This window comes from Megalops cyprinoides, chromosome 23, assembly GCF_013368585.1.
Source record: "Megalops cyprinoides isolate fMegCyp1 chromosome 23, fMegCyp1.pri, whole genome shotgun sequence".
In the NCBI taxonomy this organism is placed as follows: domain Eukaryota; kingdom Metazoa; phylum Chordata; class Actinopteri; order Elopiformes; family Megalopidae; genus Megalops; species Megalops cyprinoides.
Window position 1 is genome coordinate 4,678,777 of NC_050605.1, and position 16,014 is coordinate 4,694,790.

General features: G+C 50.1%; 1 protein-coding gene across 1 annotated transcript in view; it reads right to left on the minus strand.

Moving 5' to 3' along the window:
* LOC118770086 (plexin-A4) overlaps positions 1–16,014 on the minus strand; it is a 266,079-nt gene that overhangs the window by 35,007 nt on the left and 215,058 nt on the right. The window contains exons 16-22 of the mRNA XM_036517508.1: positions 15,747–15,914; positions 15,310–15,403; positions 12,654–12,893; positions 12,043–12,189; positions 10,535–10,769; positions 9,915–10,057; positions 7,218–7,486 (exon numbers count right to left, since the gene is read on the minus strand). Of these exons, the coding sequence (XP_036373401.1) occupies positions 7,218–7,486; positions 9,915–10,057; positions 10,535–10,769; positions 12,043–12,189; positions 12,654–12,893; positions 15,310–15,403; positions 15,747–15,914 (1,296 nt within the window). The remainder of the gene's footprint in view (positions 1–7,217; positions 7,487–9,914; positions 10,058–10,534; positions 10,770–12,042; positions 12,190–12,653; positions 12,894–15,309; positions 15,404–15,746; positions 15,915–16,014) is intronic.

The following is a 16,014-nucleotide window of genomic DNA, read 5'->3' on the forward strand; positions in this document are numbered from 1 at the left end:
CCGACGCAACAATCACCCTCATTATGCGCTTGGACAGAAGGCCCCGAAAAAATCATCTCGGCGATGCCGGGAGAGAAACGCAGGCCAATCATCTGCTGGAGAACGGATAAGGTTACGCTGGAAAGCGAAACTGGATGAATGCGAGCAGTGTGTGAGGACCGTACGCGTGTGTGCGCGTCTGACCAGCCCTTTCACGCACCTGACAGCACTGTTATGAATGAATAATACTCACCCGTAATAAGGACATAATGCAGAAACGCGAGAGGCGCCGATCGGATTTCCTTTATTCGGATATTCTATTTTTCCCCCTTTCATCCTTTATATGACTGCACACAAGGGGGGTATGGGTAATCCAGCAAATCAGCCTCAATGAAGGCCTGTAATGAGCATCAATATTTCAGGATTATTGCATTGTGTGCTGTTTCCAGGAGATTTGGGGGGGGGGGCTGCCCTCACCCCACTACCACATTCTGACTGCCACCTGCAACCCTCCCCCCATTCCCCCCCCCCCCACCCCCTGCCACATTAAATGCCACCGCAGAGAGGGGGTGGGGGGTGCAGGCTGAGCCGGTGCGCTTGGCACCCCACACAGCCTGGCACCGCCACACCTGGAAGGGATTAACGGCCTCTTCTGCTGCATCCGCACTCTCGCCCGGGATGATGACCCCGCCCGCCAGATCCCGGGGTCGGAGGGGTCGCGTTTCGTCTTTTCTTCCAAGCCACTCGCCACCCCCCTTCCCCCTGCCCCCCCCCCCCCCCCCCCTTGGCACGCGCCTCCCTGCAGTCGTGCACGCTTCCAACTGCTTTGAATCTTCTGAAGTTAGCGCAGTTATTAATTAAAAGGGTTAAAAGGACATGGGCGGGAGGAGGAGGAGATGGGTCAAAAGAAAGAGAGAGCCTGAGAGACAGAGAGAGGGGGAGAGAGACAGAGAAAGGGAAAGAGAGGGAAGAGAGGGGACAGAGGGGGAGATGGAAAGAGAAAGGGAGAGAAATAGAGAAAGAGAGAGAGAGAGGGAGAGGGAGAGCACTTTGCTGGCTCTTTTCTTCCATTCCCCCCTCCCCCCCTCTGCTACAATTAAACTTTTACAATGCCTTCGCGGAGCCCTGTTGTAATTTGGCAGATTGGCATGGGGCCACCCCGGGCGCGCTCGGTCCCCTCCCCTCCCCGCCCCGCCCTCGACCGAGGGCCCGGGCCTGAAGGCCGGAGACAAAGACCCCGGCGCATCGGAGCGTCGCCGGCGAAGACGCCCAGCTGGCACGCGGTCAGAGACAGGAGGAGATAAAGACCCGCGGCATCCAAGCGCTTCGCTGTGCCGGTGCCCAGCTGCCGCGGGGATGGGAGGCGGAGGGGGGGGGAGTTGGGGGGGAGATCTGGGCCCCGGCCACGTTTCGGGATCAAGGAAAACGACGAGGTGCTTAGTTCCTCCTGATTAAGCCGGCGTTTCTTCATCTGAAACGGAGATAAGTGACAGGGCTCCTGGATGGCAGATGTGTGGCGAGGCGTTAGCGAGCAGCGGAGATGCGCTCCGCACAAAGGGACTTAGCATGTCAGGAGGCCCTTATGCCTTTCAGGCTGTTTATGGGCTTTGCTGTTTGATAGGAGGCATCGGAATTCTCCCCGCGTAGGCGTATAAATAAAGCCCGCATGTTCATGCAAGGGTGTGTGCAGGCGCAACGTGAAGCTGACCTCAGCAGAAAGGGCTCTGAGTGTGGCACGGTGGCACAGTGGCAGGACGGCACACATTAGGACCTGTCGTCTCTGTGTTTATTGTTGCGAATCCAGCTGCATAAACGGGTCACAGCGTGTGTGTGTGACGAATGACTGTCAGCACTGTGACCCTAAACAAGGGTCTGATTTCACAGTGTACATGTGCACAAATATATTGTATATGTAGTCTATGATACACAGTCTATGACATGTGGTTCCATAGTGTTTGCAGAGCTGAAAGTATTTATGAATCAACACCGCTGAGCTCCCATGTGGCTTTGCGGGTTGGGATTACACCTGGATAAGTCAGTCTGGTGGTAGTGGTGGACTCCAGGGCGGGTGCGACTGGTGGTCTTATTATGGTGTATCGGGAAGACTGTGATGGCCCCCGTCCTACGGCAGGCATTCATTGTGCCTCATCTGCACCAACAGAGGTTTCATTTCTCAATGTAGCTCCCAGACTACTCCCAAGCGTACTGCCCAAGTGTCCCAACACATTCCCAACCCATTCCAATCACAAGTGTCAGAGGACGCAGCTGGACATCAGGAAGGATATTCCTGTCCTGTGTCATGTGGAATGCAGTACCCCCGCCCCCTATGCTGGGAGGCTCTACATACAACAGGTGACTGATCAGCCTCATCACTCTCTATGGGCACACTCTATATGTGTGCATACGTGTGTGTGTGTGTGCTAAAATATGTGTATGAGTGCTGGAATGTGTGTGTATATTTGTATGCATTCGTGCACACACACACGTGTACATATATATGTGCTAGTATATGGGTGTAGATGCTAGAATGTCCATGTGTGTGCATGCATGTAGGTGTGCATGCGTGTGTGTGTGTGTGTGTGCGTGTGTATGTGTGTGCTAGAACATGGGTGTATGTGCACGTATGTGTGTGTGCTGGGAGCAGTACGTGTTTTGCGTCATGTTTATTCCTGCCTGCTGTGTGCTCTGAAGCAGGCCTGAGAGTTTATTTCCGTTTGCCGAAAAGAAACTGTGGGAGAGAGGGAGTTTATTTCTGTGTGTTGTGGGTGGACATTTCCAGAGTATTTTGATGCAGCGCATGTGCATGTGCATGTGGAAAGAGGAGAGCGGTAGGAGGAGGAAAGCGGGGGGGGGGGGGGGGGGGGGGGGGGGGGGGGGGCGCGGGGAGCGGGAATTCGACAGATGGGTCTGGCAGCCCCTCGTTAGTGGCTTAGCCCGGTTCTGTTGTGCAGCGCGGATGGAGCGGGGCCAGGTTGAGATGGGGAGGATGCGAGCAGCATCTTGGAAACTGGACGCGGAAGCTGGTCTGGAGAGGAAGCCAAAAACAGTGGGCTCCTTCACGTTCTGAGCATTGATTTGATTTATTAATAAAGAGAGAAAGAGAGAGAGAGAGAGAGAGAGAGAGAGAGAGAGAATCTCTGCACAGATGAACACTTCCCATCACAGCTGACTACACGGGTGTCCTGCTTTTTCGGTGAGGAGGGAGGGGTTGTTCTAGGGCCAAGCGGGCACCCTGTGTCACTCCATGCAGCGAGAGAAGTGTGACTCCCGGGCTGCAAATAGACATTCTGAAAAGCATGCTGGGAAGGGGGAGGTGAAAAGCAAGCTGGGAAGGGTAGGAGGTGAAAATCAGTTTAGGAAGGAGAAGTTGATAAGTATGCTGGGTTTAGATTTGGTGTGCTTATGCGAACACACGTGTGTACATATGTGTGTGTCTGTATACATGCGTGGGTGTGTGTTTGGATATTTTCCCATACATGCATGTGTGATGGGATGACAGCATGTGTGTCAGCGTGTGCACGTGTGTGTGTGTGTGTGTGTGTGTGTGTATGTGCACACATGCCTGCATGCATCTATTCATAAACGTGTGTGTGTATGCATGTGTGGATGTAAACCCTGGCATGTGTGTGTGTGTGTGTGTGTGTGCCTGCATATGTCTATCTGTAAATGTGTGTGTGCATGCATATGTGGATGTGAACCCTGGCATGTGCATGTGTGTGAATACATGTGTATGTGTGTGTGTGCTTGTCTGTGCATGTATGTGTATGTTTGCATATGCGCAAAGAGCATATGTGTGCGTGTGTGTGTGTGAAAAACATGCCTGGATGTGGTAACTGTGTAGCTACACTGTACCAGTACTCCATGGCCTTATAGCCTCGTCTCTACCCAACACTGACACCCTGGACAGACACACGGTGTGTGGAGGAAACAGCCTTAGCCGTCTGAGTGCTTATCTCACCAATGACATGGCAGTGTGCCATTTCACCCTCTCCTCCATTCGAGGATAACCGCCAGCACAGAGATGGAGAGAGAGCGGCGCTAAAGCAGAATCGGCCACATGACAATAAGCATCAGGGCCGAGTGATCCGACAGGCTGACAGGCCTCTCCTCTCCCTGCTCTCTCCTCAGCGAGATCGCCTGTCCTCCTCTGGCTGTCTCTCTCACAGGCCTCCATCTGATAGGGCCAGTCTGAGGCTTTCGCTTGCTGCTTGGGGGACCCTCGTGCCGCTGCTGCCGCTAGCGTTGAGGTCTAGCCGGTTGGCGGGCGTTTGCTGCTATATACGGACAGCCGTGGCCTTCGGTAACCAACAGCTACTTCAGCATACTGACAAGCGGGATATGCTTGAGCTGGCTGACAAGAGGATGAATAAAAAATGAACACGTCCCGCCATTAACACAGAAGTGTGAATTTCTCCTTAGAATTGCTGTAGTTACTCTCTGGTTTTAGTCCCGTTACCAGCCCATTCCACTACCTTGTTAACGAAACGTGACACATCTCAGCTGTGCAGTGACTCGTCAAATGCGTCTGCATCCCAGACGCATGATGCAAGATGAACAGTTTGGACTCTGCTGCCTCTGGCGCCTCCTTCTGGCCGGGCTGCAGCCGTGGTCCTGACGCTGTCCCTGCCCTTTCCTGCCTTGCTGAACATAATCATGACAGCCTAGAGTTCGCACAACCGCAAACTTTCTCCAGTGGCAGCCTAGAAGCCGATCCCTTATTTAACAATGGTAACGAGTTCTGTGGACTCTGCATGCGATTAATCTTGCCTTTGCCAGCTCATAATAATCGCCCCGGCGCTGGGGAGCCCATTAAATTGGTCCTGATGAAGAGAATATGTTCCTTATCAGCTGTCACAGTTAGCCCATGTTAATTTCAACCTTCAGAACACAGTGTAATAAAGGGGCAATTTAGCGTGTCATCAGTTGTGTGGGGTGGGGTGTTTGGGGCGTGGCCAAGAATTGCAGGGGTGGGTTCATGGGAGTAGTGTTGACACTGACTTACAGAGATACCAGTGATAATGAGGTGTGTGTATGCAGATGAGCCCAGAACATCACACCTTCATATCACACAGATACTATCTGACATTCTGGCAACACAGGGCACTCTGCTAACATAAACACCACTAATCAGGGAACTCCAACGCTGTGCATTCTGGGTAATGCAGAGGAATTCACTGCTGACTACAGTGGCCTTCACATACTGTAATGCAGGGGATGTTTTTACCTCCTTCATCAGCGGAATTGAACCGCCGTGTTAATGAGTTTCCGGCATAATTAATCTCGAATAGATTTTAATCATAAATGAGTTGGAGTGTTATTTGTGTCCTGGACATGGTAAGTATTTCAATGTCACTGCATACAATAATTCATCTCGGGGACTTTCTCCGTTGAACGCGATGCAATCAGACTTGGAGAAAGTGGTGTAATTGTTTCAGCGCACTGGCGATGTGCATTAAATCACACGCAGTCATTTGTTTAAATGGGTTTTCTGTAGTGCCTCGTGGCTTAATGGAGCTCCCTGCGGTGCTTGTCTGTCTGTGAGGTAGGCAGAGGGGGGAGCGGGGGAGTTCTGGACGTCAGCAGGTGCTGGCGATGTCTATCAGAGCTCCCCTGGGAGTCGGAGGTGGCCACCGCAGTGCGTGTTAATGAGACGGAAGACTGCCGGATACTTGCATAACGGCCAGTCCCTCTCTCACAGACTTCTCCCGCCTACCTGTGGCTTGAGTTCCTCGACACACAAAGGAAAGGTCCTCCTCTGAATAGGCAATATTGTGGATCACTGACCACTGCATCTACCCCGAGCCCTTCTGTGTCCTCTCATAGGGACCTGGGGCACAATTTAAACACATCTTTCTGTGTTTGCTGCCCCTTACTTGGGACATCGACCAAGCATTCTATGCCTTTTGTCTGCACAGCTGGGCAGGTAGCCCAGCCCACTGCCCACAGCCAAACTAAGGGAAGGCCCAGACACAGAGTCACGCCCCCATCCATCTAAGTCACGCCCACTACTTCCAGCCATTCTGAGGGAGGGGAAGTGAGACATTATGCAGGGAGGAGCATGGCACAGTGCCTTAGTACAGAGTAGATAGCTCATTCTGACCTGGGTTAATCTTGGGCTATCTATGCACTTTCTATGCAAAGACACTGCAGGCTACTCTCACCTCTGTAGCTGTCCCTGAAGCACACCTGTACATATGCACCTGAGACATAGCTGTGCAATTGCCCACAGGAACACACCCAGCCTGTTCTCACCTGTGCGGCTGTCCCTGACTCTGAAACACCTGCATGGCTGTTCCTAGCTCTGACACACCTGTACATATATACCTGAGACACACCTGCATGGCTGTCCCTGGCACTGACACACCTGTGCGGCTGTCCCTGGCTCTGACACACCTGTGTGGCTGTCGTTGTCTCTGACACACCTGTGCAGCTGTCCCTGGCACTGACACACCTGTGCGGCTGTCCCTGGCTCTGACACACCTGTGCGGCTGTCCCTGTCTCTGACACACCTGTGCAGCTGTCCCTGACTCTAACACACCTGTGTGGCTGTCGTTGTCTCTGACACACCTGTGCAGCTGTCCCTGGCACTGACACACCTGTGTGGCTGTCCCTGGCACTGACACACCTGTGCGGCTGTCCCTGTCTCTGACACACCTGCATGGCTGTCCCTGGCTCTGACACACCTGTGCGGCTGTCCCTGGCTCTGACACACCTGTGCGGCTGTCCCTGGCTCTGACACACCTGCATGGCTGTCCCTGGCTCTGACACACCTGTGCGGCTGTCCCTGGCTCTGACACACCTGTGCGGCTGTCCCTGGCTCTGACACACCTGTGTGGCTGTCCCTGTCTGTGACACACCTGTGCAGCTGTCCCTGACTCTGACACACCTGTACATATATACCTGAGACACACCTGCATGGCTGTCCCTGGCTCTGACACACCCGTGCAGCTGTCCCTGGCTCTGACACACCTATGCGGCTGTCCCTGACTCTGACACACCTGTACATATATACCTGAGACACACCTGCATGGCTGTCCCTGTCTCTGACTCACCTGTGCGGCTGTCCCTGGCTCTGACACACCTGTGCGGCTGTCCCTGGCTCTGACACACCTGTGCGGCTGTCCCTGGCTCTGACACACCTGTGCGGCTGTCCCTGGCTCTGACACACCTGTGCGGCTGTCCCTGTCTGTGACACACCTGTGCGGCTGTCTCCGGGACGCTCCCGGCCCAGCACTCACCTGCGCAGCAGCAGCTTGGGGTGGTTCTTGCTCTCCAGGTTCTTGTCGATGAGGTCGGAGAGCAGCTGCTTGAGCACGTCGGTGGCGTACTCCAGCTTGCTCTGCAGCACGGTCATGATGAGCGAGGCCACGTTGCCGCGGTCGCGCATGGAGAAGCCGCGCTGCGACTCCAGCGTGCGGATGAAGGTCAGCAGGAACACCTTGTTGTTGATGAGCTGGCCAAACAGCTTCAGGCCCTTCTCCACCTGCTCCTGCCGGTAGCCCGGGACCTGCAGCAACGTCACAGAAATGTTACAACGACATTACAAAAACATCATGAGATGGTTTCTCTGACAGCGGTTAGCCTGGGACCTGCAACAATGTCAAAACGACATCACAACAACATTACAACAATGTTGAAACAATGTCACAGCGATGTCATTTAGCTGTTTCTCTGACTGCCTGTAGCCTGTGATCTGCAGTGCCTGTCACGACAATGTCAGAACAACATTACAACAATGTCAGTCATCTGTTCTTCTGACTGCCTGTAGCCTAGAACCTACAATGCACCACACAAAACATTCCGCTGCTTATCTGACACCCTGTACCCACGGCCCAGGATTTGATCCTAAAGCCAACTGGTCAAAAGCCCAGCTCCATATCCGCTACCCCATACTATCAGACAAATCACCCCTCCTCTTTAAGTGAATAACACTGAGTCCTCGGGCATTTGTGTGAGTCTAACCCAGGCATTGCACCATAGGCTCAACAAAGCAGTTATTTACTGTAGTGCCGGATTGTTCGGGGAGACCTGGAGCATCTAGAGAACTGTGTCACCTTGGTTGCTTTTACATGCTTTTACATGTCTGATGTTCAGGGACAGAAAAGCAGAGGAGAAAGGCTTCCAAAGCGCGCTTTTTTTATTTTAGATAAAGCTGTGCATTCCTTTATTTGATGCCGGCATTTCAATGGGCTGTGGCGAAACACCACAAAGATGAAAGCACCGCCAATTGTGCCACCGCATTGAAATGAGAAATTGCTCCTTTGACTGTCCATGGCGATATGTACATTTTCTTATTTTCCCAAATTGTACCAACAGAGATCCTATTTTGAGATCTGTCACGCGCGCCTCAAGCTGAATGCCTCTCCCTGAATGCCTCTCTGTGCATCCCCCGGGTGTGTCAGGAAAAAACGCGTGTCGCCCGTCCCTCCGGAGCGGTGTAATCTGCTGTTCGCACACCCCCCCCCCCTCCTGCGGACGCTGCAGCGCAAATTGTTCATTCGATTTACTTGTGTCTGGCATAATGTGCCGCAAAAGACACGCGCCGTGAGGTTCAGGCTGATCCGTGGATCCTGAAGGGTGTGGGAACGCGTCTGCGCTCTCGTGTTGACTTTCATCAGGTCCGAGGGGTGCGGCCTTGCCCCCCCTCTGCCCCCCACGGCTCCAGCAGCTATCCCGCGCGTGGTAATGAACGCTTTTAAAATCTATAGGGCTATTTCCCTGAGAAATAAACCTGAGCCGCGTCCCACCGGTGATAGAGATATCTTCAGATCCACGGCGTGCTATTGGTTGCTTCTCTCCAAAGCTCAACTTGCCCTCTGCACACGAGGGATTCTCAGGAAAGTAGGTTATGTAGAGAGGAATAGAGAGAAACAGGGAGGGAATAAGAGAGAGAGAGAAACGGAGAGATAGAGATAGAGCTGAAGAGATGTCTGCATTTGGGGGGATATCGATGGACTAGCAGGGATGTTAATTCCAGCGATTCTATGCTTTCCTCCAATCAGCTCTCAAGAGTAGGACAGGGAGATGAAGAACTCAGGCCTGGAGAAAAAAAGCCACCCAAAACCAATTCCCTTCAACTGCATATCCATCACACATACTCATCTCACATCAATAATAATTAGGCACCAATCACTGACCAGACAAGCTGACTGATACCTTTATTAAATTTGATACCACACTAAGCTCCTCATAGAGAGAGCCATCTATTCCAATTAGCAGGCAATTAATATCAGTAATACCGAGAGTCCTTACCAGGCGCAGGGTGGGATAGCAGAGTACATACAATTGCCACGGTCGACGGTCTGAGAAGAGGGGGTTTCAATTAACATTGTCTATCACTGTCATTAAGGAATAAATAACCTGAAACTCGGCTGTGGCGCTTTCCCTCATTTAGACTTCAATTTGTCTCCAGGTCTGAAAAATAGTTGTGTCACATGTCACTCCGGTCATTAACGGGAGGCTGGTGGTGATTTTAAAGCAGCTAATTATCCTGAAAATAATCTCAAACCTTCGTATGACACATTAGCTGTTTGTTTACCAAGCAGCGAGATAAACAACTTAAGCACAGCTTGAATCTCACACTGAAGCCTGTGCTGCAGCTAATATACCTACATGTATATGCAGTTTGCACACAGTGTAAAAAAGGCATTGTATTTCCCCTTTGTTTCCAACTCCATTACTCTATCCTGTTCTGCCAAACTCCAGATCAAATATGATCTACAATTCCAAACAAGTGCTTTTCACCTGAAAGATATATTTGAAGAGTTTTGACAGGTAAACTAGAAATTTAAGTGTAATCCTATGCTGTGGCTCTTGCTAGAATTTTGCACGGTACTTGGCAGCGTGTTTATGAGATGTAACCACAGGTGGAGGAGCAGTGCACAGTCCACAGGTGTATCACGTTTCACACAGGCACATCAGTAGACGGCTCTGACCTCCAGGTCCCTCAGGACAGGGTGCTCCTCGATGCCAGGGAAAAGGACCCTCATGGTGTATGCTCTGTAGTCAAGGAAGGGGATCCCAGCGCCATCCAAGTCACTGGTCAGCTCATGGATGTCAGTCTGTAGCTCAGCAAAAGCTGGAAGATGGACAGAGAAAAGATCAGTCGACAAAAGCTATGTCAGTTATGTAAGGGCAAAACTATGACATTACTACACTACTACTATTACCACAAAGACTAACCCCAGAGAGGCTACCCACAGCAAACTCACCTCCCTCCATTACCCGTTACCAATGTACTCACATATACTGCACATCCTAGACTCAACCTCACTTTAACACCATGTTAACACTCTCCTCACCCACGCTCACCTTGCTTATACTCTAGTCGTCCAAACTAACCCTTTTTACCTGCAAACTCACCTGGTTTACACCAAAACTCACCCTCTTCACACATAAACACCAAAACACCCCACTCACCATAATTCACCCTCTTTGGACCCATGTCACCCAAACTCATGATCTTTGCACTCTAGGGCCACCCAAACTCACCCACTTTGCACTCTAGGGCCACCCAAACTCACCCACTTTGCACTCTAGGGCCACCTGAACTCACCCTCTTTGCACTCCAGGGCGACCCGGGACTCCAGGTTGTCCATCTGCATCTGCAGGCGTTTGAGGGTGAGGTCACTCTGCCGGGACTTGCGCTTGTAGGCGATGAGCACGACCACGATGAAGAGGATGAGGAGGCCTCCCGCCCCGGCGATGCTGACGATGGCGGTGCTGCTGAGGGGGCTGTCCGAGGAGATGTGGACCACGCCCGGCGAGAACTCGATCCCGCCCACTCGCGCCTGCAGGAAACACCTCAGCGTGAGCCGGGCGTGGTACCACACACACCATTCAGGCGCATACATACACATGCGCACACACATGCATGCACATGCGCACACACACACACACACACACACACACACACACACACACAAGCACACACACACACACGTGCTTATGTAAACACACAGATATACACACATACAGAAAATCTGGTTTGCAGTTGTAAATTTTGAAGTATGCTTCAGAAAACAAGGTACTGTCTGATGTTAGTGTGCTGAAGGTTAGGTTAAACTTTTCACCAGTCACCCCAATGCTTTTTTTCAGCAGCAGTATAATGACAGGTTCTTTACACTTAGCCAGTTACATTTACATTTACATTTATTCATTTGGCAGACACTTTTATCCAAAGCGACTTACGAGTGAGGTACAAAACAACACAAGCGAATAATCAGAGTCAACAATATTAGAAGTTAACTGCAGAAGTTAACTGCAGACACAGTCTGCTCTCTGTATGTTATGTGTTACTGTGTGGAACTGGAGTTCAATCCATTTTGGAAACATGGTATCAGGATGTGATTTTACTGCTTTAGGAAGGCTGCAAAACAATGCATTCTGGGAACAGAAGGCAGACAAGAACCAAGTGTGAAAGATTAAACTTGGCTTCAGCTGAAATGGTAAGAAATATCACCATTTCAATGAATAAATATGTACATAAATGTCTCACGGCAGCAACCTGTGCATGCTTTGAGCTGCATATGGAGGCCAAATATAAATGTGCTGTTGCACGGTGTCTCAAGTCAAGAGCCCACTCGTTGCTGTGCGTTAGAGTGGGTGAACGTACATGCGTTATAATTCCATGACAACACAGCGGTACTGGCTGTTTTAACATTCACGGCATACCTACGGAACTGTACAGGCCTTGAAACAACAAGTACATTTTCCAGTTTCCCCTGTTGCTCTTAAATATGTCTCAGAGACATATGGCCCTGTGTCTGTTTTCCAGTAATGCGTCTGCCGTGGACATGTGGCTTTGCCCGTGTCTGTTTTGCAGTAATGTGCTTCAGCCTTTCCTGTTCCTCTTAATTTAACAGTCTGTGTGATGGAGGAGGAAGCTCAGTGCATTCAATAAACCACATCACAACAACAATTATTAGGTTTGCTTCTCTATAACCCCTCTTATCGAAGAATATATATATTTTGTTCTTTATTACAGAGGGAGAATGAGGTCAGTCTGAAGTTTGTGTGTTTTTTGTCTGTTTTTTTTTTACCCATGATGCTGTGTTCACTCACCAGAACCTTGTGCCTCCCGGTCAGGTTGGGCGACTCGCAGAGCAGTTGGGTGTCGGAGACGGTTAACGTACAGGGCTTCTCTCCAATCAGAACGCTGAAGTTCAGCTTGCCGTTGCCCCCGGGGGTGGGGGGGAGGAAGTTTCTGCCCTTAAAAGAGATGAAAATGCAACGAGTTGAAATAGATGTACAATCATGAAACCTCAGCACACCACACGTTTAACATAATTTGCACAACAGATTGCCAATTATGAAGCAAAAATGATAGCTAAAGATATACACATTCATTAGATTATTGTCATTTAGCAGATGTTCCTATCCAGAGCGACTTACGTTACAATTTTATCCATTTAAACAGCTGGATATTTACTGAGCCAATTCTATGTTAGGTGCCTTGTCCAGGGGTACAACAGTAGTGCCCAAGCTGGGAATTGAACCAGCAACCTTTTGATTACAAGCCCTACTCCTTACCACTACATTACACTGCTGCCCCACATACAATATGAATAAAATCAGATAAAATACAGCCTTTTCTGTATGTACATATGAATAGTAAGTGAATATATAATAAGTAGGCCCTAACAGCTCAGTAGAGCATACTATCTCATAGTTACCTTCAGTATGATGGGGGAGCCTGGCTTGAGCTCCAGCACCCCGGACACGCTCAGCGCCTCGAACACGGGGTTGGGGTAGTAGACAAAGCTGGTGGTGTTGAGGGCCAGCACGGACTGCACGTCGTCTAGGACGAAACCAAACTCGTCGGGTCTCTCGGCCACCTCCTTCTGTCTGCTCAGGCTGACGGGCAGCTCCGGGGCCTGGCACAGCATCTCTGTGGAGCTGAGGACCCGGCACGTCTGTGGGGAACACATAGCACAGGCGGTCAGAGAGGAAGAACCTCACTGGGCCTGGAAGTGCAGCGGTCAGTGAGCTCAACCCTGACTGGACCTGAAAGCACAGTGGTCAGCAAGCGTGACCCTGAGTAGACCTGCAAGTGCAGCGGTCAGCGAGCTTGAACCTGACTAGACCTGGAAGCAGAGCGGTCAGCAGTGGTCAATGAGCTGAATCCTGAATGGACCTGGAGGTGCAGTGGTTAGATAGGTGGCCTCTCTGGTTTGACTTGAAGTTTCTGCAGTCAGGGATATGGACCCTGATTTGACCAGAGGGCACACAACAGTCAACAAAGCATCAATCAGACTGCAGTGGTCATGAATCTGGACTCTGGAATCCACACTGTAGTATAGCAGGAATGTCCAGCGTAAATACACTTAAAGTAGCAGCATTCATGTCTGATTCCAGGATCCCTAAATGTGTTGACTAAAAAAACTCATTTAACAAAGTATACAGCAGCTAGAAATATTACATGCTGATGAGGTTCTGGTCTGGTACTTTTGATTCCAGATGGCTGATCTTTGCTGTGCATATAGAAGATGAAATATGAAGGGAATATTTCTCGCACCATAATTATACCTGATATAGGTCTAAATCATGCATTTGGCTAATCACCTTGACCAAATGTGCAGTGTAATCTGTGATCAGGGTATAGAGGGGCTATGTGCCTAATTTCTCAACTACATTACCATCAGCAAGAAAAGAACTTGACGTTTCTCTGATTTATGATACGAAAGTAAAGGCTGGTTATTGTAGCTGTGTGATGCACTGACACACAGTCTGACAATTCTCTGTGTGGGCTACTGTTCATGTAGCCTTATTATATCCATTGGATAAGAACTTCTGTTTGATAAAATAAACATGCCTAAGTTCACACTTGCTGGGAGGCAACTAATGTGGTTCATCTTCGCTGCGAGACAAACCACCTGATTTTGCCTTAATTTTCCCACAAGGCCCAAATGCTTCCATTGTCTCTTTCTCTCAACAGCCAAAATGAAACTGTGCCCTTTGACCCCATGGAGATAGCATGACTCCCCAGACGCTGTTTCTCATTAGACATATATGTGTAGCGGGTTTGAAGACCTGCATAAAGCCTTAACGGGACACTTTAGGTCTCCACGGCAACTTCTGGAACGCAGCTCAGTACCCAGACGATCCCTTTGGAGCCTACAGCACCTGTCACTTTAATTGGTCCTCCACGAAGTTGGTATGTCAAAAATGACAAATTTCCTGTGACATCAATGCCTTTGTGCTCCCCTGTATTTCATGTAGTAGGGCTGTGAGGACACGGTTCAGGAAGTCTAGGTGCGAGAGACGTGATTGCATTTTCAGCTCCGAACGTCCCCAAAGCGTCAAGGTTTCTCAATGTCAAGAATTATTTTAATGAATGGATTTCAAAGTTATTAAATTGCCATCGAGACGGAGGCCAACATGGGAAACTGGGTGTGCTGCGGATTGGTTTACCTGCGTACCTGATTCAATTCAAAGCCCATTTGAAGAAGGAGTCTGTACCTCAAGTAACAAAACCAGAGCAAAAACAAACCAAATCAAAGGACAGATGGTGTATGTAACGGCATCTAAGATCGGGCGTCGAGATAGCATTACTGTCTTTTGTCTAAAGCCTTTCAATCTGCCTCAGATCTCCGATGGCTCTGTGGCTCGGCAAGAGCCACGCTCCTGTGAGTTTCAAAGCCGAAACCGGATATTGTTCTCCGGGTGCCTTTCTCTCGGCCTCATGTTCCTTTTCGGGGGGTAGGGGGGACGGAAACAGAGCTGCCTCTGTTACAGGGAACTGGGGAAGTTTTTCTCTGTGTGGGAGCCAGGCCTTGGTCCTGTGTGACCTGAGCAGGTTCCTCTGTGGAGCCAAGCTGAGCTGAGCCTGCTAGCATGACCTGGGAACTCTACTGTATAGACTTGTAATAAGAGGGACATGTTAGCATGACCTGAAAACATTACAGCATGGACCTGTGAGAAGGCAGACCTGTTAGCTTACCTAAGCAAGTTACTCTGTGGACCTGTACTAAATTGAGCTTGTTAGCATGACCTGAAAAGTCACTGCCTGGACCTAAAACAAGATGGACCTGTTGGCATGACCTGAGCAAGTTACTTAATCAGTACTGAGCTTAGCCTATTGGCATGACCTGAGACATTTACTATACAGATCTGGCCTAAGATTACACTGTGAGCAGGACTGAAGCATATTACGGTATGGATCTGTACTAATCCAGCCCTGTATTCAGTGCCTGGGTAAGTTACTCTATGAACCATACTAATCTGGCCCCATTATCCAAGGCTGGATAAGCCACTCTGTCAGAGCCAATCCTTGGCCCTGTGCTCAGATCTCCCTGGCCCACGTGCCCAGGGCTCGGGAACAGAACTCACATTGAGCGTCTCCAGCCCGTTGTACTTGGCTCGGATCAGGGGGTTCTGAATGATGTCCAGATTGGTCCCTGTCACTGTCACCGGGGTGTTCCCACTGCAGGGCAGAGAGGGAACAGCATGCCATTTCAATTACTAATTTAATCTCTTCATTCATTCATTCATGCATTCATTAATACACTTCACATGCATGGTCATATGCACATGCTCAAAATATAGAGACTATTCTCAGATTTTTACACAAGGAAAAATGGTTAATTAATGAAACAAACTGGACAAAACATTAAATATTTTCATTACTTTGGGCAATTAGCATTCTCCCTTCTACCAATAGTCATGTTCCTTACTCAAACAGATACAAAAATGTAGCGCTGTGAAAGGCATATTGATTTCCCCCCCTGTTTCCTGTATCCCTGAATACCAATTGGCCGGTGTCCCACCTGAAGATGCTCCACTCAGGCTCCAGTTTGAGGATGGTGGGGTCCTCCACATACTCGAACCTCAGATCCTTCTGCAGGTGGGCCTTGTCCACGCTGACCGACACGCTGACGTTCCCGTAGCCGTGTGGCGAGGCGTGGGACCGGCAGGTGATCCACTGGCCCCCCCTCCTGCGAGGGGAAGGAGGGAGAAGGACACACCCTGGACGTCAATCACGGCACACAGCCAATTAAAGCTCTGCATATGGGAACACTGGATCGGGCTGACCTG